This window comes from Eptesicus fuscus, chromosome 9 (genome assembly GCF_027574615.1).
Source record: "Eptesicus fuscus isolate TK198812 chromosome 9, DD_ASM_mEF_20220401, whole genome shotgun sequence".
NCBI classification, from domain to species: Eukaryota; Metazoa; Chordata; class Mammalia; order Chiroptera; family Vespertilionidae; genus Eptesicus; species Eptesicus fuscus.
This window is the reverse complement of record NC_072481.1, coordinates 27,552,084-27,576,818: the sequence shown is the minus strand read 5'-3', so window position 1 is coordinate 27,576,818 and position 24,735 is coordinate 27,552,084. Positions and strand designations below refer to the sequence as shown.

Sequence of the window (24,735 nt, the reverse complement as noted above, 5' to 3'; positions counted from 1 at the left end):
GGATATATTGACATACAAACCAATAAATGGGCATATGGGTATGGATGGATAAGAAGAAGGAACTCCATGGAGGCCAAAAGGACCAGGTACCTACCTACAACCTTGATCATAGCAGGGAAGAAGGCCAGATACAGGGCAAAGCCAGGCTGGTGTCGGGATGGGGCAAATACAGGCACAAATAACAAGCTGTGCTAGTGTCCTCCTGGAGATAATAATGACTCGTCACCTGTCCACAGCCTTGATTTAACTGGATACTCACAAAAGTCCTAGGCGTTAGTCATTATTATCCCTGTTTCACACAAGAAGGAACAAGCTCAGAAGTGTTCAGTGATTTGCTCCAGGTCTCACAGCCACTGAGAAGTAACTCCACTGGATGTTGCTTGAAGGCTCCTGTGTCTTGGTCACTAGGAAATGGAGGCTCTTCTACTGGGGATGCAGGGAGAGGAGGGAGAGGACACACACACACACACACACGTGTATACATACAAACACATGCATAGACACACGTACATACTCTTAGAAGTCCCAGCCTCCATTGCCATTTGTCTTTAGGGTTAACCCTCGCCCTCATTTTAACCCTCCTCCTTCCTAAGTCAGACACCAGGCAGTCAAGCCCTGCCTTTTAGCGTCTGTACAAACAGAGAGGTCGGAGTGGAAGCACCGGCAACAGAGCTGGGACAAAACCAAACAAGCCAAGCCAGAGAGGCCATCGCATGGTGGGGAGTCGCAGGGCCAAAGGTGGGTTAGTGACCTAGGAAGGGAGGACATCCCCTTTGAACGAGACCCTCATCCTCCAGTGTCCAGTTCTGCACAGGCCTCACATGGAAGATGTCCTAGGGGCAGCTGTGCCAGCCCTGGAGTTGCCTGCTCCCAATGGTCCAAAGTTCCCAACAGAGGGGGGCAGCAGAGGGCTGAATTGGGACCCCAGGTGCCCAAGGCCTTGTTCCAAGGCTTGAGGATTGGACCCTCAGAGTCTGGCCCATGCAAGAAACAGTTACTTGGCTTGACCTCCCCTCTGTCCTCAGCCTGCCCGTATCCCCCTCACAGCCACAGCCAGTCACTTCCTGTTGAAGCCTCTTGTTTTCTGGTGGGGAAGGTATTCCAGCAGCTCAGAAAGGGAAAGAGACCCTCTAGAGGTCACACAGCCACGGAGCCTCCAGGCAGGGCCTGACTCTCAGCCCTGACTCTGCAGTCACCTCGAGGCCTTTTGAGCTGAGGATAGGGTCAGGGTCCCCTCCGCTCCCCGCTCTCCTCGTGCTTCCAGGGATACCTGCGGCAGGCAGAGAAGTGGAGGCGGCAGGTGCCGTGGGAACGGGGGTGGCGGGAGGGAGGTGCGGTAATGAATGTGGACGGGAGGCGGAATGAGCGATCCATCTTTGCATGGGAGGGGAGGGGGCTGCGGGCGTTCCCCCCACACACTCACACACTCAATCAGGCGCTGTCAGACCTCCGGCCGCCTGGCATTTTGGTGAAGAATCTCTCAGCTAAAAATTGTTGTCAGTCCCATTTCCTCGTTATCAGTGCAAGGGCTGAGGCAGCGCCCGGGGATTAGCAGGAGCGGCGAGCGCCCGCACCCGCCATCTACTGCCGATAACACTGGGCCTCCTGCCTCACCTCCTCCATTCATCATCTTTAGCACTGACAGCCCGTCCCCGTCCCTGTCCCCATCCCCTCACGTTTCCCGTGTCTCCCCACCGTGCTGCTCAGACTGGCTCCTGACCTCCCTGGGGAACTAGGCCTCCTGAAGAGGGACAAGATAGAACAAGGGCCCAAATGACCTAGACCCACCTGTGGCACAGGGCTTGGCCAGCTATGGGGTGGGAGGCGAGGGCAGGAGTAAGGGATGCTCAAGGAGAAGATGCTTTTTGACAGCCTGCCGCTGGTGGGCTCGGTCTGCCTACCTGTGATGTCTGCATCTGATGGGCAGCTGGGCTAAGGATTTCTGGAGGCCTCTCCAGCCTGGGAACTGTGGAAGGGGAGAGCCAGAGGATGCCTCCTCCCAGGCCGAGGAAGAGTAGGGGGCTGAGGACTTCGTTCCCACCCCCGCAAGACCACGGCCCCCTCCTCTGGGCCATCCCCAGCGGTTTTATGGCCCATTTTATGGCCACTGTAATGGCCCAGGTCAAAAGCTTCAGGGAGCTGTATTCTGGGAATTATGCAAACGAGGAGCAGGCCCAGGGCCAGAGTATGGATTTTGTCATTAAACCTGGGCAGGCCATGTCGTTAGTGCAGTAAAACCCACGTCATGACCACAGGTCTCAATATAAAATTATAGGGAACACAGCGGGGGAGGGGAGCAGGAGGCCCATGGCCACGCTGACACCTGCCACTCCAACCCCTGAGCAAATGGGGGTGGGATGGAGAACGTAGGCTGCGGGGTTCCTCCGCAGATCCCTTTCAATGCTATTCCTGACGCTGGAAGCCAGGAAGAGGGCCCATTGTCCCAACAGGGAAACTGAGGCCGGGCTTCAGTTTCAGAAAAGTAGATCTCTGTGGCAGCAAGACAGGTGAACTGAGCACGGGTATATGGGAATGCTGAGGCCTGGTGCCAGGCGTGGAGGGAGGAATCTGGGCTCTAGGAGCCCTAAGAGCCAGAGTTGGCATTCCAAGCCAAAAGGGGCTTAAAGCCTCATGTTTCCACCTCGCGCAGACGCCATGCCTTGGATCCCCCTCTTTCTCCAGTCTCCTCTCTTGCCATTTCCCCCTTAAACCCCAAGCCTAGCCTCAGTGACCTGTTTCAACAGCCTTGTCAACTCTCCTATTCATCTTTCCCCTAGCCCCCAGCTGCCGTGCTCTGGCCCCTCCTGCCCCTCCTGCCCCACCCAGAGCAGCCAGTCATGCCCCCCTCAGCCCTGACCAGGGCTGCACCGGCTGCAATCACTAACCTTCCCTTTTGGCTTCCCTACTAGTTTGTGATCTCCTTGAGGCCCAGCGTGTGTTTTATTTATCTCTGAATTCTAGTTTCTCCTGGAATAATACCTGAAGTAGGATAATTGTTTAAGAAATACTTGCTGAACTTATAAATAAATGAGGCAATGAGGTCAAGAGCTAAGCACAGGGGTCCCTTCCAGTTCTGAGCCTCAGTTTTCCCATCTGTAAAATATAGATAATGGCCTGGAGACTATCTAGGGTCTCACTCACGCTGAGGTTCTCTGGCTGAGTGAAGTGAGAGGCAGAGCTAAGACTCAAATCCTCATCTCCTCACTCCCAGACCAGCGCTACACCTGCTTCTCTTACTCAGCGCTGCCTGCCAGCTGTCCCCTGAGCACCTGAGGCACAGCCACGGCACAGGGTCAGTAGGGCCCCTGGCCCTCCTCAGAGACCTAGCCACATAGACTAGATAGAACCTTACCTTCCCCATCCTGACACAAACAAAGCCTCCACAGCTGACACCCCAGCTCTGCGAAGGTCATCTGGCTTCCAGCACAACCTGCTCTTCCTTCCTCACCTCCCTCCCTTCCTCTTCTCCTCTCCCTTGCTTCATCTTTGAGCATCTAGTCTATGTCAGGTCTGTTTTCAATTGTGTATAGATATAAAGATGGATAAGAAATGGTCCCTGCCCACAAGGAACTCAAAACTCATTCATTCATTCATTCATTCATTCATTCATTCATTTGCTCCCATTCTCTGCCTAGAATACTTCTAAGTCACAACTTAAATTTCATTTTTTTGGTTAGCCTTCTTTTTTTTCACTCCTCAAGACTCATACCCAGAATGCATTACTCCTTCCTCTGAGCTCTCAGACGACTCAGTCAGGCATCCAGGAGAGCCGTGGTCATCCTGAGGCTGTGTCAAAGGGAGCGGGTTCTTGTGCTGGCCAGACCTGGGAGCTCCCTCAGGCATAGCAGGGCTAGATTTAGCACATAAAAATACAGGGCATCCAGGTACATTTGAATTTTAGAAAAACAATGAATAGCTTTTAGTCCCATGCAGCATTTGGGACAAACTTACACTAAAAAGTATTCATTCTTTATCTGAAATTCAAATGTAACTAGGCATCTTATATTTTTAAACTGGCAACCCTCTCAATCATCACTGGCACGGCTTCTTCTTTCTCAAACTGATTCTGACCTTCTCTGGGCCCCAGTGGGCAGAAGAGGCAGAGAGAAAAGTCCAGACTTTAGGCTAAAGAAGTCCTTTCTACAGTCAAAGTTCACGTGGACAGGCAGGGATGTTTCTGGATGAATGGGGCTCCTCAACCCCACACCTACTAGCAGAGGCTAGCGGAGCCCTGGGTGGGGAAAGTGGCAAGGGGGGGTGGTTAGGCGTCCCAAGGGGGTGTACTAGGCAACCTTCAGGCTCCCTCTCAGCATGGTGTGCTCTGGTTGCCGCCAGGGACAGAGTGGGGACAGAGTTTAGGCTCCCAGCCAGCCCCCAAGCCAGTATAGCCAGCACTATATGCATGTGCACTTGTGTATTGGAAGCACACAATTTGAAGGGTATTTTGGGGGGAGAGCCCAGAATCTGTGAGACTCACAGAGGCCAGTGAGGTTATCCAAGTGAGAGGTGGTACAACCTGAACCGGGAGAACATAGATTCCAGGAATATCGAAGGTGAAAACGGACAGGACTTGGAGGTTGAGGCAAATGTTACTGGCTTGGGCGACAAGGTGAATGCAAGTTCACTAACTGAGATGGGCACTGCTGAAGGGGAGCAGGTCTGGGAGGGGTGAAAAAGAGGAAAGACTCCTTTTAGGATTGTTGAGTTTCAGATTCTCTGGGAATATCCAGGCATTGGTGTCCAAAAGGTCTTTGGATATGGGGCTCTGCAGAACATGGAGGGACCTGGGGGAGGGATACAGATTCTGGGGGACGCAGGTGGGAATTAGGGCCGGAGGAAGGAACAAGGTCGTCCAGCATGCAGGACGAGGAAAGAAGGGGCTGTGGAAAGGAGCCCTGGGAAAAGTGAGGAACTGGGAGAGAGAGCCACCCTGAAAGATGGCATGCACCCGGGTCCTTTCCAGGCTTCTCCACTCGACTGTGAGGGCCTCAAGGGCAGCGACTAGATCTGACTCTAGTCCGCGTCCCACTGCTGAGGGTAGACAGCGGACAGTGTTTGTTGAATGACTGCAGGAATGGATCCCCTTTCTCCCTCTTTTCTTCCTTCTCCAGATTTCGGGAGTGTGGAAGCAGTGAGGGGAAAGGAGAGACCTGGCATTCTGGGCGATGGTATGATTAAACCGAGACCTTCACTAACCTGTGTGAAATGAAGTGATCAAGGTTTGATTGCCTAGAGCAGCAATTTTCAACCTTTTTCATCTCATGGCACACATAAACTAATTACTAAAATTCTGTGGCATACCAAAAAATATATTTTTTGCCTATCTGACAAAAAATATAGGTATCATTTTGATTCATTCACACCAGAAAGCTATTGTTGTGTTGGCTATTGTCATTTTTATTATTATTATTTTAAATTCTTTATTGTTTAAAGTATTACATGAGTCTCCTTTCTTCCACCATTGACCTCTCCCCGGCCTCTCCCACCCCCCAGCACATGCCCTCACCCCCTACTGTCTGTGTCCATTGTTATGCTCATATGCCTGCATACAAGTCCTTTGGTTGATCTCTTACCCCCTCACTCCCCGCCTTCCCTCATAGGTTGGACAGTCTGTCTGATGCTTCTATGTCTCTGGTTCTATTTTTGTTCATCAGTTTATGTTGTGTTGTCATTTTTTTACTGGGCAATCTAAGAGCAGATAAGTCAGCGCCCCCTGACTAAATAATCAGGTATTGCATGTTTTAAAAATTCTTGCGCACACCGGTTGAAAATCGCTGGCCTAGAGCATCATTTGTGTCCCGATAGATTTCTGAGAGGGGCAGCTGGCTGCGGAGGTGCCGTTCACAGCCACCGCCTCTGGAGCTGCAAAGAGAGGTGATGCTCATGAGCTCTGAGGCCCTCGGGCTCACCTTTCTCAAAGCCTAGAAGCCCTAGGAGGCATCGGCAGGTCTGGGTCCGAGGATTAGGACACTGGGTTTCCCTCCACAGACCAGCCCCACTTATATTTCTGTCTGTTCTTCTTCCCTCACCAGGTAAGAAAAAGGCAGCAGCATTGTTTGACAGCCAGGCCCCTATTTGCCCCATCTGCCAGGTCCTGCTGAGGCCCAGCGAGTTGCAGGAGCATATGGAGCAAGAACTGGAACAGCTGGCCCAGCTGCCCACCAGGTAAGCCACGTAACAGGAGGGCCTGCCTGCCAGAGGGATCCCACTCAGGGTTCTAGCTACCACGTCCCAGGAACGCCGCCTGGCCCGCACCCCAGCCGCTAGTCAGAAGGCAAGGCCCTGCTGCCGTCCTCCACTCTGCGTTCAGTCCTCCAGCTGACTAGTGCTGCCTCTCTCTCCCTGCTCTATTTTTGGAGCTGGGAGGAGAGTGACCCCTCTGCAGGCCTCTAAAGGGCACAAGAGGAGCTAGAAAGCGGTTAGCCACTGCCACAGTCCCTGCACTGCCATGCTGAGCCTCGGGCAGGGCAACAGCAGCAGGCCTGGCAGCCCCACCAGAAGTGCAGGCTGGTGCTGCCCTCCAGGGCAGTCAACACTACCTCCTCTAGGGAGCTCCAGTCTGAAAGGTGACAATCTGGAGACGGTGTTCAGGCGTGTCCCCACTGCTTTACCCCACCTCCCCTGTCCCTGCCTCAAGAACTGGGCGGAGCCGCCTGGACAGCCGTGTGGAGGAGCCAGGTTATCAAACAGAGCAGAGAGGGGTGTAACAAATTACCCCAAATCTTAGCGGTTTAAAGCAAGCGTTTCATTATGTTCATGGAATCTGTGGCGTCAGGAACTCACACAGCACAGAGGGGGTGACGTCTAAGGTCTGGGAAGACTCAATAGCTGGGAGCTGGTTTCCCTGGAGGCTCTGTCACTCCCATGTGTGGTGGATGATGTTGGCTGTCACCTGGGACTTCAGCTGGGGGGCTGTGACCGAAGCACCTACACATGGCTTCTCCATGTGGCCCGGGCTTTCCCGTAGCACGGCAGCTTTGCGATTGTTGACCTTCTTATATGGTGGCTTGGAGCTCTAAAACAAATGCTCTCACCAACGATATGGAAGCTGGGTCACCTTCCATAACCTAGCCTCAGAAATCACTTAATGTCACCTCTGCTGTACTCTATTGGTCAAGGCAGTATTAGCCCACCCAGATCCAAAGGGAAGGGACATTGACCCGCCGTGTGATGGGAGCAAGGCGAGCTCATGGAAAAGCATGGGTGATGCGAGATATGGCTGCAACCATCTTTGGAAAATACAATCTGCCACAGAGAACAGCCTGCCCCACCAGTTCAATTCAAGTCATCAAACCGGACTAATCCTCCTTCCTGCCGCCCTCTCACCTCACCCCTGTGCAGGATGCGGGGGACCCCAAGGTGAATCAGAAATGCTGAAGCTCGCCCTGACCGGTTTGGCTCAGGGGATAGAGCATCAGCCTGCAGATTGAAGGGTCCCAGGTTTGATTCCGGTCAAGGGCATGTACCTTGGTTGCGGGCACATCCCCAGTAGGAGGTGTGCAGGAGGCAGCTGATTGATGTTTCTCTCTCATCGATGTTTCTAGCTCTCTCCCCCTCTCCCTTCCTCTCTGTAAAAAAATCAATAAAATATTTTTTAAAAAAAAGAAAGAAAGAAAGAAATGCTGAAGCTCAATGTAGGGGAGTAAGTAGAACCAGGCAATGGACACCCTGAGGGAGGGAGACGGCTCCGTGGGAAGGACTGGAGCTGTGGGAGTCTCGGGGAGGTACCAACTCAGGCACAGAGCAGAGAAGGCCTCCCGAGGGAGGTCAGGCCCAAGCTGAATTTTGAAGGGAGATTAATTATTTATCTATTGCTGTTATCCCCAAATTGAACAGTTTGAAACAACATTTATTATCTCAGTTCCTATGGGCCAGTTCAGGAACGGCTTCGCTAGGGCGCTGCAGGGAGCTGCGGCTTCTGCTCCCAGTCTCCATGAGGCTGCAGTCCTCTGAAGGTGTGCGGGGACTGCAGGGTCCGTTCCCAGGAGGGCGCTCACATGGCTGTTGGCAGGAGGCCTCGGGTCCTGCACAGCGGGGCCCTCCACAGGGCGGCTCCCGTTTCCCTGGGACGTGGCAGCCGACTTCCCACAGAGGAAGTGATCCAGGAGAGAGACTCAGAAGGAAGCCACAATGCCTTCTATGATCTAGTCTCCACTTCTTCCAATCTAGTCTCCTCTATTCACCAAGCCCAGCCCTCACTCAAGAGAGGAGGATAGCCCTGGCTGGTTTGGCTCAGTGGATAGAGCATCAGCCTGGGGACTGAAGGGTCCCGGGTTCGATTCCAGTCAAGGGCACATGCCCAGGTTGTGGGCTTGATCCCCAGTGGGGGGCGTGCAGGAGGCAGCCGATCAGTGATTCTCTCTCATCATTGATGTTTCTCTCTCCCTCCCTCTCCCTTCCTCTCTGAAATCAATAAAAATATTTTTTTAAAAAAGAGAGAGAGGAGGATAAACCTGTAAGCTCTACCTCTTGAAGGGAAGGGTATCAACGAATTTGTAGGGATACTTAAAACTACCACAAAAGACTATACTAATAAGAATAATTATTATCCTGCTGAACACTCACCATGTGCCACAGCATATAGTGGTATTGCATTGCATTAATTTATTTAATCTTAACAACAACTCTCTGGGGTAAGTAATAATTTTAACTCCATTTTACAGATGAGGAAACTGAGGTACAGAGGGGTTAAGTGACTTCTCTAAGATTGCACAGCTAATAAAATGGTAAAGATAAGATTTACACTCAAGCAAGCAATCTAACTCGTGTCTATCCTCTTCACCCCAAACACACACACACACACACACACGCGCACACGCACATGCACACGCACACGCACACGCCTGGGACTATCCTGGAAGGGGCAGAGGGAAAGTAGCATCCTTCTGCAGTTGAGTTCCACCCCTTGCCTGTGCAGGAGGGTTTCTGGGTAATGGGCTCCCAATGGGAGACTTCCCCTCAACAGGAACAGAGAATAGAGGCAGAGATGGAGGGACCTGCAGAGCCTTGTAAACGCAGTGCACCCCTAAGAGGGTCTGGAGAATGGGGGTCCAAGCTTTCTTTCTGCCTCAGTGGGGGCCACACTTCAGCCTTATCCCCATGGCCCCACCCCTGCACTGCCCAGGACGTGACTGCTCCCACAGCCTTTCTTATTCCACCCCCACCATGACCCTGCACCTGCCCCTCCTCCCCACATCCCCTCAAAGCATCCCCTGCTTTCACACCCTTACCCCCCACGTCCATTTCCCACCCGAACTCCCACATCCGCGCCACCTCTCACGTCTCTGCGCTGCCTCCCCCACTTCTGTGCCCCTCACGTCCAGGCCCAGCCCAGCACCCCCTAACCTCTGGCACGCCCCCCCCCCCCCCCCATGTCTGACAGCCGGACAGCGGGATCTGCACAGCAAGTGAAATTCCCGTCGGATCGATAAAGCCGAAGCGCTGGCGGCGACGGGTCGATGGTTTTATCTGTCTCGGCCCCGCCGAGCCCGACGCGCTGACAGTCCGACCGGCCGGCAAAGGCGTTCAAGGGCAGCCGCGCCCGCGGCCCCCTCCCCTCGCCGTCCCTCTCCCCTCCCTGCGGCCGCTGCGCCCACCGGGCTGCAGGCTGGACCGGCCCGCCGCCGCCGCCCTCGTGATTTATCTGGATTTTTAATTGGAAAAAATTTGCGAATTAATTGATTTCAGGAACTTGCCAATTAACATTGTAATTGGGTGCGTGATAAATTCCCTAGGAGCGTGTCAGCTCCCTGCGGGCTAGCGGGGAGGGCCCAGCCTCGGCTGCCCTTGCCCCGCCCCTGCCTGCTCTCAGGGAGGCCGGAGAGAGCAGAGGAGGCTGGGAAAAGATGTGGCACCCGGTTCCCGCTCCTCCGCTGGCGGGTCCTCAGCTCCCAGAGCTGGGAGTGGCCTTTTACCAGCCATTTCACAGATGGGGAAACTGAGTCCTGCAGGCGGGTAGAGCCCAAATGAGGGCATTCCCCCATCCATGGCACAAGGCTGGAGGCTTCCTCCCCAGCACTTTCCCCTCTGCTCCATGATTCCTTCTCCTCTCTGCTCCCTTCCTTCTTTCCTCTTCTCTCCAACCGTTCCCTTTCCTCTCTTACCCTGCCTTTGCCTCCTTTGCCCTCCCTTTCCTCCCTCAGCCCACTTCTGCCTCACCCAGGAGGGACTGTCCCTCCATCCACACGGTTGTTCCCCAGGGAGCCCTTCAGGGTGGGCCTGGTGTTGGCCCTCTCCTTCCCTGTGTCCCCCCACCCCAGCAGCTGCTATTTCAGATACTCGCCCCCCCCCTCACCCCCCGGGGCCCACACAGAGAAGCGGGACCTTCCAGCTCCCAAACTAGGGCTGGCTGCTTTTCACAGACTCAAACATATACATGATGTGCAGGCACACGCACACACCCCCATTCCAACACCCATGATGTGCTCACACACCCCCACTTCCCACGGGCACAGGGCAGGTAGACACCTTCAGGAAGAAAAGTCAGAACTCCGATGGCAAAGACTTACACTTTTCCAAGTCCTTTTACATTCCAGCTCAGAGGCAATGTCCACACACCCTCCCTCACCCCATCCTCTCTCTTTCCCCTCCCAGCCCTGCGCGGGGTTCCATTAGACCCCAGGATCGGCTAGTTTAGAACAAGGAAGGCAAAGTTCGATTGAGGACAGATAGTGGAGGGCCTTTGATGCTGGAGGGTTGTCCTAGAGGTAATGGGGAATTAGAACACTGGTGAGCCGGAAGAAGCTGATGAGGGAGCCGAGCTGTAGGAGAATCACTCTGGAGGCCAGGCCAGTGTGGGCGTGAGTTGGAGGAGAAGCAGGGAGGCAAGTGAGGAGGTTGGGCTGGTCCAGGGGACAGATGATGAGGCTGGCCTAGCACAATGACAGCGGGAAGAGGGAATGAAGAGAGAGTGGTGGAGGAAGAAGCAAGAGAACTTGGCTGATGACTTAGTGGGTACTTACTAGGAAGAGCTTTCTGACTTGGGTGGCAGGAGGGGTAATGATGGCAGAGAAGCGGATGTCTGAGGGAAGGAGATGGTGCACAGGGCTCTGGCATGCTGAGCCAAGCTGTGGTGGTGGAGACTGGGTGTGCACTGATAGAGAGGCAGGAACACAGATGGGAGCTGGAGATGGAAGGGCCGGTGGGAGGAAGCGTTGCCCAGACTCCTCTGTGGCCCGAAGGCAGGAGTTTCCACCCAGAGGAAAAGGCCTTGGACGTGCAGAGATTGCACGAAGCTGAGAGGGAGGCTTGGCATGGCCTGGCCTGAGCTCAGACACCTCTTCTGGGAGGCTTCCCGAGCCACTCCAAGTTCTGGCCTCTGGACTGAGAAGCTGGCTCTCTGGTCAGTGCTTTAAAGGGGCTGGAAGGACCCAGAGGGAGGCTGGGGACCGTGGAGATGGCGGTGCCCCCACCCCCACTTAAGCCTTATTTAAGGCCGGCCTCGGTGTTTGGTTGGGTAATGAACTAGATAAACAATTCCCCAAATAGATTAAAACGAAGTGTAACTTACAAAGGCGGCTGGTGATGATGGTTTATTCCCGGGCAGTGCACCATTTCTTTATTTCCAAGGATAATTCAGTGTAAATCACCTTAATTAAAAGTGTCAGCCCAGCCCATGAATATTGTACTTAGGAACGCGTTTCCTGGGTCCCAGTTATAATTTAAAACCCATGGATCACTAGGCAGCGAGTGACTGAGGAAGGGAGGAAATCGTTGGGGGCGGTCTGTGGAAACAGGGAGGGACGGAAGGCAGAGCTGAGTGGATGGGCTGGGCGGGAGGCGGGCTGCCTGCAGCTCTGGGGCTCAGACCTTTCCTCTCCAAGGCGGGCCCTTCGCCAGACTCCTGTCTCTAGGGGACCAAGCACATCTGGAGGTGATCAGGTAGTTAGAGGGAAGGTAGGGAGGGGGTGCAGGCTCAGAGGGAGGGAGGAATCTGGGGTAGTACCAGTCTAAACGAGGGAAAGGGAAGAGAATCGCCAGGAAAAGATCCAGGGAGACTGGACATTCTGACCCTCAGTGTCCCCATTTCTATTCATCAACAGAGTAAAGTAACGCCCAGAGTCAGCGGACCCTCTCCGAAGCCCAGAGAGAAAAAGATCTCTCTCATCCTCACCCCTGGGTATGATTAGGGAGGCTGGCTGGGCGGTGGAAAAGCAGCACTTTGGGCTCCAGTCGGACATGAACGCAAAAATCCAGATTGTGTGAGCAGAGAAGTGTCACTTAACCTGTTAGTCAACTTTGTAAAATTCCTGTGAAGGGTAAGATAACCATATGGCGTACCTAGCACAGGCCTGCCGCAGGTGGCGGGTGCACCGTAATGGTTCATTTCTTCCTTTTCTGTTCCAACCTGCTCCTGCTCAGGTAGTAATACTCGGACCTCAGTTCAGGGGTCCGGTGAGAACAACGTTATACAGCGGATGCCTCATGTCTGTATCTGCAGGGCCAAGCACAGTGCCCAGCACAATGGAGATGTCAGTACCTGTTGACTGAGGGAATGAAGGAGTGAAGGAATGATGGAAGTCAGGAATGCACGAGCTACTTGCTCCTCAAGAGCAGCCCGGTTTCTTCTCTGGATCCCCCGGACCTAGATCAGGGCCAGGCATGGAGCAGGAATACAAGGACCATTTATGAACAAATTGAATGGAACCTGGTCTGTCTGCCTGTCCTTCCCGTAGTGTGATGCTCCCACTGTGACGAATCAGGCAGACAGCTCTGCTTTACACTCAGACCTGAGGCTCACCCTGCTGCCAAGCCTGGGGGCCCCTGCGCTGTCACATACATATCTGCGTGGGTGTGTCCGTGTGTCCGCCGTTGTGGGTGACTGAGTGACTGGGTGTGTGCCGGTTCTGTATCTAAGCACGCATTTACGTGGATGTGGATTGGGAGCAGCTCTCCATCCGGGTAGCGTGACGGTGGTGAATGTGTCTTTATGGACATGTCTCCGGGAATAGGACTCTGTGCCCGTGCATCTGTTTGCTTGTCTGAGCACCGGGTGTGACCACACGTATCTACGTGACTGTTGACAGCGTGATAGAGAGACAATGGATATGAGTATATCTGCCTTTATACCAGGGTTTCTCAATCTCGGCACTATTGACATTTTGGGCTGGATAATTCTTTATTGTGAGGGGCTACCCAATACACTGTAGGATGGTTAATGTCATCTACCCACTAAATGCCAATAGCAAACTCCCCACCCCATGTGATAACCATCAGAAATGTCTCCAGACACTGCCACATGTCCTCTGGGGGCGAATGGCCCTGGTTGAGAATGACTACTTTTTTCTGCATCTGCCTATACCTTTGCCTGTGTGTTGGGTGTGTCCATGTCTGACCCTGAGGGTGCTCCCTGTGTATACACCCTGTGAGTCTGTCTGCCCCCACGTGTGTCTTTGTGCTTTATGGCTATCTGTGGGTGTGCTTTACCTGGACAGCTTGTACACATGTCTGTGCAGGGACCCTGTGTGAATGGGCTGTGTCTGCCTCCATGCGTGTATCAGCCAGCACCTCTGTGTGCATGTATTTGTGGGGGGGGGGGGGGGAGGGGTTTGAGTGAGTGCACGTGCATGAATGTGTGAGCACAGATGTGGTGAGCATAGCGGGGGCAGCAGGGAGGGAGGGACAGGAACAGGGATATTAATGTTTCTGAAGTGGATCTGATTTGATACGTCTTGTTCCATTGTCAGCATCTGTTTAGCGGGGATTTGTAATACTTTGTGGCTCTGGATCACTCATGCTTAGCGCGGGATGTGGCCTTGCATACCAATTTTGTTATTAAACACAGTCCTCGCCTCCCCCACAGCCCATCTATCACCTCCTGCCCCCGCCCCCGCCTGCTCCAAGCCACCCACCATATTTCAGGGCCCAGCTCCCGCCCGCCTGCCGCGCCGGATGCCGGAGGGCCTGGGGCTGACAAATTGAATCAGGGGGAGATCATTCCTGGCCTAACGCAGTTTGCAGCGTGTTGGAGGGAGAATTGACAAGAGCCATGTCAGCTCCATCACCCCAATCCCAGAGGAGCTAAGAGCAGGCTGGGGACAGGGGGTGGAGGAAAGGGGGTATCCAGGACAGGCAGAATCTTCAGGGCCGATACCAGGAGTCAGGTAAAGCCTCTTTCCTCAGATCCACCGGGGAGCCTACCATGTCTAGTGTCTGTACCCCCTTCCCAGGAGCCAGCCCTGGCGCTTAGCCCGATGGACACTGAGCTAGGCAGAGTGGAGCTTGGCTGAAATGGGCTGGGCTAGGCTGGCTATGCCTTCTCTTTTTGGGGTCTTCTTGCTATTCTACTCTCGCATGCCCTGGGCAGCAAGTGGAATGGTCACCCTGTTCTCTTCTTTCTTGGCAGCAAGAATTCCCTTCTGAAGGATGCCATGGCTCCAGGTACTCCCAAGGTAGGTGGCCAATTGTGTGTTTTCTTCCTGCCCACCCTAACCTAGCTAGGCCCACCCAGAACTGGTTCCTCTTGAGGATAAAAGGAGCTCTTCCTGGAACCCCAACTGTCTCTAGGGTTTCAGCGTCGGCCCGAGGCCTAGGGCTGCCCTGTGCGCTTGAGTGCCTGTGTGTGTCGTCTGAGTATGAGCCAGGGTATGTTCATCTGACTTCCTCTTCCAGTCAGGACAGGGTTAAAGCCAAAAGTGGCCTGGGGGTGTGGGGGATCCAGACTCTAAAGCAGGGGAGACTCAAAGGAGGAAGGTGAACTGCAGCAAGTAAAGGGACATATAGAAGTGCAGGTCAAGACAGATGGCACAGGGCCTCAGAAGCCAGACTTGGGGCGGGGGGGGAGAGAGAGAGAGAGAGAGAGAGAGAGAGAGAGAGAGAGAGAGAGAACTTTGTCCTGAGGGCAACAGGAAGCCAGAGAGGATGCTGGACTCCTTTGGGGAGACAGTCTGCCCTCTGAACAGACACTAGGGAGAGAAGTTTGAAAGCATCAGATGGAGAAAGGAAAGTGAAGGACAATAGCCGGCTCAAGGGGGCGCCAAAGAGGCCTCGGACAATGACAGGACTTGTACCAAAAGCTCCCCGTAGGTGGCCAGAGACAGGTGGTACTGCTTCCCCAACGGGGATGCTTTTGAGGGAGTGGGGACCTGGGGAGGAAGCCTGAACCCTCGCTCAGTGAGCGTCCCCTCCCTCACACCTCGGCATCCTTCCTCTTAAGTTCTCACATGACAGGAAAGGCAGGAATCCCTAGTCCTTTTTACAGGGAGTGAGGAGTGAGGGTCAAAGCTTTGGGAATGGGTGAAATCAGTGAGGGAGGGTGTAAGGAGAGATTAGAGCAAAAGCCAAGGAGAGAATCTGGGGACTCCTGCATTGGGGGTCAAGATAAGGTACAGCAGCCCTGGCCAGTGTGGCTTAGTCGGTTGGACTGTCGTCCTGGACACCAAAAGCTGGCGGGTTCAATTCCTAGTCAGGGTACATGCCCAGGTTGGGGGTTCAATCCTGTGTTGGAGGCAACCAATTGATAGTTCTCTCTCACATCAATGTTTCTCTCTCTCTCTCTCTCTCTCTCTCTCTCTCTCTCTCCCCCAGCCTCTCTCTAAAATCAATTTTTAAAAAACATTTTAAAAAAAGATAAGGTACCAGAGACAGGAAAGAAGAGGAACAGTCATGAGTTAGAAGGGGCACAGAAGAACATGGTATCCCAGAATCCTAAGGGGGAAAAGTTCCAAAACCTCTGGTGTGGTCAGCAGTCAGAGGAGCTGGAGAAGGAGATTATTGTGTTTAGGTTTCTCAAAGGCACTGGTACCTCTGAGAGGGCAGCTTTGGGGAAAGGATCCATATTACCCCCGGGGTTGTCCCACCTCCCCTGCAGGCCTTTACAAAGGGTGGAAATGGACTTTGCACCTTCATTCGGGGAGATCACCCAACACACAGCAACCAGGAAGCAAAGCCCTCCCAGCCCTCAGAGAAGAGGCAGGGGTGACAGGCAGCTGTGGATCATGGAGGTGGGAGCCACACTCTGAGCCTGGCCCAGCTCGAAGCCTTCGGTAGTCGTGGTTACGGAAGCAGGTTGGTCACGGACCAGCTGCCAGTTCAGCCATTACAACCACCACTGACACCTGATAGCTGAGCGTGGCTGGCGGGGCTGAGACGTGGGCCCCAGCAAGGCTGGTGTGCTAAGGACAGACGCGGTCCATGTTTATACCCAGTCCCCATGCTCACAATGCACCCCCCCCACCCCCACCATCACCAGATCAGAGTCCACTGCCAGAAGGGGGAGAAGGCAGCTACCCACACTCCAAGGCAAGGGCCATTGCTCAGCCCCTTCCAGATATGTGCCCCACCCCAGAGCTGACATTTCAGGGTCTGTCCTCTGCCTTGACTGAGGCTTTAGGGAAGCAGGTCATGGATGGAAGAGGCACGAGGTAGAAGGTTCAGGCAAGAGACTGAGAAGACAGGGACAAGGAGGGAGGGAGGAGGAGGAGAGGGCGAGGGGGCCTGCGACAAGATTGATGGCCTCGTTGCCATTAAGAAAAAAATTAGCCGGTGGCGGCTATCATATTAAAGGGTGAAGAAGCCGTGAATTATTTTCTTAAAGATCTTATCGCTTACAATGATAATTTTACCTTCCAAAAGGCCACTTTTAATGAGGCGAAGAGCCAGGCAAAAAGTCATGATTTAATGCCGGGATTTTTTTTTTTCCAAAGCACATTTTACTGCTTTTTGGTCCATGTTTAAAAAGCGCCAGTGACCTTTTTTTATTCCACTTGCCCCAGGTGTAATGCTGAGGCCTCTCAGGGCTTCTAACCTAGAGAGAAAGAGGGGTGGGGGGACCCACAAGCCTGCGCTTTCTTACGGTGGGGGGCAAGGGTACATTGTTTCCCCTCCTCAGCATCTTCCTAGGGACAGAGAAGGGGAAGGGCATTACCGAAAGCCCGCCTCTTTCCTGAGCTCGGGGCCAGGTCCCCTCCTAGGCCTCCCCCTGGGCCGGGGAGGGTGAAGAAGGGGCTCCCATAGCAGGGAATCCCACCCCAGGCCCTTCCCAGCCTCCCTCCTGCAGCTCTGGGATGAGGCCGAGTCAGGGAGCCCTGCCAGCCCGCAGCTGCCCCCTCCCTTCCCAGGGCCCTTGCCGGAGGATGTGCAGCATGGCCACGGCATGCGGGTCACATCCTACGGCTCAGTCGGAGATGAAGGATAAATGGCTGCTCCATCTTTCCCAAATTGCTTTCTTTGGGCTGTCACTGGCGATTTGGCATGGTTTTCTGGGCTGGGGAGGCCTCCTAGGGAATTGTATGCTTCTGGCTCCGAGCTGCACAGGCTGGAGGAGGTGGGGGGGGAAAGTATGGATTGCTTTCAGGCCTCCAGGCCCCCACTTTGCAGCTGAACAGGCCTTGGCAAGAACCAGCAAGAGCAGGCTGAACGTGCCATGTGGTATTTAGAACTGTGAGGCTCGCACACATTTTAAAGCGGACAGTTTATTAATCTAAACTGCAGGCGTATGTAGAAGAGGCCGTGTAGGATTGACATGGGGGGATTAGTTTTGCTGGGGGTTTTGCTAGGGTCATCGTCGCAGCGCGGGGATAAATGGACCCAGCGTACATCCCTAGCTGCACGCAAGAAACTCATACATACTATTTAATTTACTGTCTCCATAGCGGGGCTGCCATCAGCCTGTATTAGGGGCCGGCAGGGTGGCCCGTATGTGGCTTTACCCCCAACCCTTCAGGGGGGTCCCAGAGTCTCTGCTCACTAAGAGAAAGCACAGCATGTTAGCGTCTCTGTGAGTAGGCTGGGAGTCTTCCCCACTGGAGTAGAGATTAGCTGGGGTCTAGGAGATTTGGGCCCTCTCACGGGGGTCTCTACCCACCCTGAGAACCAAGCCATCCTTTCCCACAACCACACTCCCAGGACCTGGCCACATGCCTTCAGAATCTCCAGTGGTCCCTCTTTCCCTCCGCCCTCCTCCTCCCGGCCTCTCTCCCAAAGCTCCACAGGAGTAGAAACTAGGGGCCTGACTATAGGTCTCCTTCCGCTGAGGCCACATGTCCTTTTTCTCCTTCCAGTCCCTCCTGTTGTCTGCTTCCATCAAGAGAGAAGGCGAGTCTCCGACAGCATCCCCACACTCATCTGCCACTGATGACCTGCACCACTCAGACAGATACCAGGTGAGGAGCCGGTGAGAAGTAAGTTCACTGGGTGAGAGCTCGAGGGCATGCCTGGTACTAACTCCTCCCTCCTCAGGAGGCAAGAGGAGAGGCCTGAACTCTTTTTGGTTCTCTCTGTGTCTAGTGTCCCTAACTGAACCCGAAAGGCACAGGTGTCAGGGAATGTGCCTTAAACAGATGGACTTTAGGGAGACATTGCCAAGGTCACTAGGCTCTGGTAGGCTCTCAGCACCTCTGAAGCATCCCATCCAGCAGGACGTATCCTGTAGGGTTCAGTGTCATGAAGGACGCAGAGACGGCCCGAACTACCTGAAGACTTGACACTTCAAAACCATGATCCCCCCCGAGCAAGCAAATAACCATTCAATCCTGCCAAACCTTGGTATCGGGCCCAGACTGGGGGAGAGGGGGGCGGCCGCTGGGGTTAGGGTTGCGGGGGAGGAGAGGCAGACATTGCCTGTGAGTGCCTTGGGCAAACAGGGAAGGAAACAATCACACAATCCTAAACCATCAGAGCAGGCCTAAGGGTAACAGCCTAGCTCTGATTTGACCTTTGTGATAGGAAGGAGAAAGAACTTCCCCCAGAAGCTTCTCTTTCTGAGGAAAGACAGGGCCCTGCCTTTAGGAGCCCCCATCAGATGGAGGGAAACAGGGCCCTGCTCCAAGGAACACTTGTCTATATGGCAACAGGCCTTCTCCAGGAGCCCCAGTGCAAAAAGGGAAAAACAGTCCTAACTCAGAAGCCCTGATCTGATGCAGAAAAACAAGGCAGTGGGGACCCATAACCTGGGGTAGGGAACCCCCGTCACTGCTGGCACCTGTAAAACCTTTGCTGGAATTAGACTTGTTCTCTCCGAACACACTTTTCTTCCAGCTGACACAGCCTGGCGTCAGGGTGCAGAGCTTAGAGAGTGGGGTGCCAGGGGTGTGCTGGACACTAGCTTCCACTGGCATCTGGATGCCCTTTGTATGGGACTCAAACCACACAGCCCAGAGTGCCACCCTGGGGAGGGATCCCTGCTCTCAGGAACCCTGGTTTGAGAAAGGCACTCAGTCCGGCACCTGGGAGACATGACCCTCACCCAGACAACCCTGGTTTGAGATGGAGGAGTGACCCAGCCCTAGGGAATTCTGGTCTGATGTGCAGACAAGGCTCTGTCCCAGAAAGTCTCCCTCAAAGGTATGGACACAGCCCTGCTTCCTGGGACCCATCCGCTCAACTTCAGTCACAGCATTCAGCCTCACCAGCTGACGAAGTCAGACAAGGGTCGCCATCAGGCCGAGGCATGGCGTGCTAAGGCCTTCTGTGATTTAGATTCAACCATTCCTAATACTGCCCGCCATGAATCTTATGGGCTATGCTCGCCGGATTAATGCTAACTACTCCCTGGTCATGCCATTCCTTTCTTGCCTCCATGTTATACACATGCTGCTTCTTCCAACAGGACTATTTTACCACCCCATCCAATTTTCATTTACCCTTCAACAACCTGCCCAAATCCCGTCACCTCCAGGAAACCTTTCTGAGTTAGCTACCTCCTCTCCTGACCCTGACGTGTCCCTATTATTGTCCTTACCAACTTTTGCTGTCTTCCCCCTTTAGGAATGTTTCGGTTATCCACTGATGTATAATAAACCACCCCAAAACTTAGTGGCTTAACACCATTTATTACTTCTCATAATTCTGTTGGTTGACTAGGCCTTTCCTTACTCCTGCAGCTCATTCAGCTGGAGGACTGACTGGGCTGGAAAGTCCCAAAGGGCCTCACCACTTATCTGGAAGATTGGGGGACCTTGGTTCCCTTCCCCACGGCCTCTCATCCTCCAGTAGGTTAGACCAGCTTCCTTACTTGGCAGTCTCAGGGTAGTGTCACACCAAGAGGGCAAAGGACAAAGCTACAAGGTGTCTTGAGACCCAGACTCTGGAATTCACACATCACTTGGCAAAGTGTCACAAAGCTAACCCATGACCAAGGGATGAGATGAAGGAGCAGGTGCAAACAATGATGGCCACATTTAATCTATCACAATGAGCCTGATTCTTCCACTAGACTTGGAGTCCTTCCAAGGCAAGGACCTTGTCTTATCCTCCTTTACTCCCTTCCTTTACTCAAACATTTATCTGTATTCACTCATGCTCAGCCCAGTGTCCTTGCCTTCAAGGGGTTACATTTGCAAATAGATAATTAGAGCCCAGTGTTTTAAGTGACAGGGGTGTAAGTTTCTAGAATTGCACAGGGGACAGAGGAGAAAATCAGTCAGAGCACGCTTCACAGAGGAGGTAATGACTGAACAGGGTTTCAGAGGTAAAGTAGGAGTTCACTTTGGTGAACAAGGAATAAAGGGTATTCTATATTCTAGATCAAAGCAACACTATATGCAAAATGCATAGCAGTATAACCCAAACAATGTATCTAAGGGACCTGCTATCAGTTCAGTTTCGTTAGAATGTAAAACACAAGGAACACTGGTAGGAGGAGAAGTTGGAAAGTGCCCTAGGGACTAACTGGGTATCCCATCACCTGATCTTTACACAATGCCTGACATGTAGTAGTTGCTCAATTGTATTGGATTTTTCTTCTTTTAAATATATTTTTTATTTCAGAGAGGAAGGGAGAGAGCGATAGAAACATGAATCATTGATCTGCTGCCTCCTGCATGCTCCCTACTAGGGACCGAGCCCGAAACCCAGGCATATGCCCTTGACGGGAATCAAACCTAGGACCTTTCAGTGTGCAGACCGACCAATGCTCTCTCCACTGAGCCAAACCAGCCAGGCAGATTTTTCTTCTTTTTTAATCATCAAACTCAGCTTCAAAATCAGGGGTTTTGTTTTCTTGTTTGGAGTCTCATTTATTTAGCCCCTGCTGGGTTACCTAACCTCTTAACCATTACATCACCTTACCCTCATAAGCAACTGTACAAGCTAGAATTCATTGCCCTCCTATTTATTGCTAAGGAAACAGGCCTAGAAAAAAGGAAGTGACTTTCCTAAGAACACATATATTCTTAAGAGTAACAGAGTCAGAATTTGAGTTTGAGTCTGTCCATCCCTGAATCCTAGATTGTTTCTCAGCCCTGCACTGGGCTCAGGGGCTTCCCTCATATATTTCCTCGTCCCCTTCCCACTATGATTTCCTGCATGCTAAAACCCTGTTCTGGGTGACTAGATAGAGATGACCTCCCAAGAAGAAGGGACAGGTATGTAACCAATCAAAATATATAAGATCAGAGGGAAGCCAGCAGATTATGAAAACTCAGAGGAGGCGCCCTAGCCAGTTTGGCTCAGTGGATAGAGCGTTGGCCTGCAGACTGAAGGGTCTGGGTTCGATTCTGGTCAAGGGCACATGCCCAGGTTGCAGACTCAATCTCCAGTAGGGGGCATGCAGGAGGCAGCCAATCAATGATTTTCTCTCATCATTGATGTTTCTATCTCTCCCTCTCCCTTCCTCTCTGAAGTCAATAAAAATATATATTTTTTAAAAAGATCTCAAATAAACAAACTAACCTTATACCTCAAAGAAGTATAAAAAGAACAAACTATAAATAAACATGATTAAGCTAGTTTGATTGCATAAATGCAGCCTAAGGCAAAATGTGAAATTAAGAATCAATAATAGAAATGGCCAAAGTATACACAATAAAAACTTTAAAATAAAAGAAAACTCAGAGGAGGCAACTAACCCAACCTTGAGAGAAAGTTAAGCCTTCCAGGCTGGGGTGGGGGTGGGGGGTGACCAACCAATGAACTTGTATGCATACATGCATAGCCTATGGACACAGAGGATAGGGTGGTGAAGGCCTGGGGCAGGAGGTGGGGCGAGCCAGAAGGATCAATGAGAAAAAAGGGACAGATGTAATACTTTCAACAATAAAGATTTTAAATTTTAAGAAAAAGAAAGTGAAGCCTTCCCGAGTCCTGCAGGATGAACAACAGTTAACCAAGCAGTGGATATGGAGGCATGGAGGATAGTCTAGCCAGAGCATGGCGTGCTCTAAGAACCATAAGTAGCTCTGCGACACTGATGTCAGGAGGACACAGGGCGAGAGCAGGAGTGCTAGAATAAGAGTCCGGAGAAGTAGACGAGGTCAGAAAAGGCCTGCATGCACGCTGCAGAGCGTATAGGTGGAGAACGGATCTAAAGAAGTGGGGAGGCAGGGTCAATTTTGAATACCAAGATAACACTGTGTGTAGTGTGGAGGATGGGCTTCCCAGGCGTCCTCAAACTACGGCCCGCGGGCCACATGCAGGTGTTTTTGCCGTTTTGTTTTTTTTACTTCAAAATAAGATATGTGCAGTGTGCATAGGAGTTTGTTCATAGTTTTTTTTAAAACTATAGTCCGGCCCTCCAACGGTCTGAGGGACAGTGAACTGGCCCCCTGTTTAAAAAGTTTGAGGACCCCTGGGACAGGGAAAGAAACTGGAAAACGGAAGGCCAGATGGAAGACAGCCGCAAATTTACAAAGTTCGTAAGATTATGAACTGGAGCAGTGACTTCCAAGATGAGTACAGCCACTGGAGAAGCCCTCAGGGATGTCTTGCCTATGGCAAGCGCTGGGCTTGGGTCCGCCACGCGGCTCACACATGGCCTAACCCCGGATCAGTACGCTGGTAAAATGTGTCTGGGCTATCCTGAAAGTAGGGATGGAAGTAGTCTAACGAGAGGAAAAGGTATTTTTCGGTGAGGCCCGGAAGGAGACACACAGAGGCGGAGATAAGTCTTTTTGTTGGTGGTGGTTGTTGTAAGAACTTGAAAGGGAGACCCTCTGAGATCTAGCCGGCTGAGTGCTCAGAATGAAGGAAGGTGGGCTCACACACCACTCCAGGTTCCGGGGTGAGCACACCGGAGTGAGCCGTGCATCCCCTAACGAGCTGAACCCGGGAAGAAGGCGCCTGTGCGGGGGCTGTTCCACGCACGCCGCGCGGATGGGCGCTGCCTGTGGGAGCTCCGAGCGGTGTCCAGCGGGCAGCCGAAGTGTAGGGACTCCTCCAATAACGGGACCGCAGAACGGAAAGGGGCGGGGGGGGGCCGTGCGGTGGGATCTACAACGCACACCTGGCCGCCCCGGGACAGCGCTCGGCGGGCGGGACCACGCGCTGGGAGGGGCGTGGGGCGGGACGGGAGGACCCGACAGCTGCTCAGGGGCCGGTAGGTCTTGCCAGGGGTGGGAGGAACCCGAGGGCGGGCCCAGCCGGTTGCTGCCGGAGTGCAGCAGCTGTTTCCTGATCCCGGTCCGGCCGCACCCCCATCTTGAACTTTCACCCTCGGCGCGCGACGGCGGCGGTCACATGATCAGGGCCAACATGGCCACCGCCGCCGCTGGGAGCTGAAGTGCCGCCGCCGCCGGGCAGCCGGGGGGAATCCGCTCGCATCGCCGCCCTCGCCGGCCGGGCGGCCGCGGGGCCCGGAGCGCCGGAAGCCGGGGCTGGGACGGCACCGCGCGGCGGCCCCGGGGTCCCGTTAGAGCAGCCCCCGGCGGCTATGCCGAGGGCCCGGAGCGGCCGGCGGAGCAGGGGGGCCGGCGGGAGGGAGGAAGTAGGTTTGTTTACGGGCTGTTTGGGGCGGGACTGGCCGGGGCCGGGGTCGGTGCTGAGGCGGGGGCCGGGACTCCAGGCCGCAGCTTACGCTCTTCTCTTTTTTTGCATCTGCCCGGGCTCTTCCCCCCCAGACCTTCCTGCGAGTGCGAGCCAACCGGCAGACCCGACTGAATGGTGAGTCTTGGTCGGCCCCTCCCTCCGCCCCACCCCCGGCCTCCTCCCTCCCTCGCTGCCTGCAGCTCCTGGCTTTGCCTGGCTCTCTCCGACATTGGGGCCCGTTGGCTTCCTCGCAGTCACGGTGCGTGAGTGTGTGCTAACCAGGGTGGCCGCCCTCAGTTTCCCCGTCTGTCTAATGGAGGTTATGGTTCCCAACTTTTGCCCAAGCCTCTCTAAAGGCCTTGAAGAACCCTGGGGGGCAATAAGTGCCAGAGAATGAGGAACAAGCTACACAATTCCACTCGGGAGCTCAGCTTTGAATTTGCAAACTACTGGGACCTCACTGTACAAGCCGGCAGGGCGCTGAGAATGTTTTTCTTCCAGTTTTTAATCAGTGCCCAGTAGTGTGAATACGGCCTCTCTGCTGAGACTTGACAATGCAATGAGATCTGGAGTTCCCACGGCAACAGGAACTAACTCATCCCAGGGCTCTTTGAGTTATCAGTCGGCCCACATTTCACAAAGGTGATCAGCATGGGCTCAACAGCTCTGTCTGAAAGCGCACCGTGTATGCACTACCTGGCAGGGCCCCCCCTCTTCTCTCCCCCCCCCCCCCCCCATTCAAACCTCTGGAGTATTCCTATTTGCTGAACAGGATTGAATGAGCCTGGCTTTTTGTACTGACCTGGGTGTGGTATGTCTGGGGGTTGGTTGTAAGGGGCTTAGGGTCTCTGGGCCAGCTGGTAAATGATTCCCAACTCCTGCCACTTAGTTTCTGCTGCCAGGCTGAGCCTCATTCTGGGAAAGGGAAAGCATTCGTTATGGTCAGACACCATGTTGAGCATCATCATAACACTAATAAGAGGAAGGTGTTAACACACGTTTTGTAGATAAGGAAACTGAGGCTTGCAGAGGTGACACTGATTTGTTTAAAATCAC

The 24,735-nt window shown here is 53.5% G+C and overlaps 1 protein-coding gene across 3 annotated transcripts in view; it reads left to right on the top strand.

The window, feature by feature from the left end:
- RNF220 (ring finger protein 220) overlaps nt 1-24,735 on the top strand; it is a 227,805-nt gene that overhangs the window by 184,272 nt on the left and 18,798 nt on the right. For 2 of the 3 annotated variants that reach the window (XM_008151217.3, XM_028160154.2), the window contains exons 2-5: nt 6,033-6,165; nt 14,345-14,390; nt 18,000-18,101; nt 23,772-23,814. In XM_008151217.3, coding sequence (XP_008149439.1) covers nt 6,033-6,165; nt 14,345-14,390; nt 18,000-18,101; nt 23,772-23,814 — 324 coding nt within the window. Of the gene's footprint in view, nt 1-6,032; nt 6,166-14,344; nt 14,391-17,999; nt 18,102-23,391; nt 23,639-23,771; nt 23,815-24,735 lie in introns of those variants that run through there. The other variant, XM_054720642.1, reaches the window with a different exon arrangement.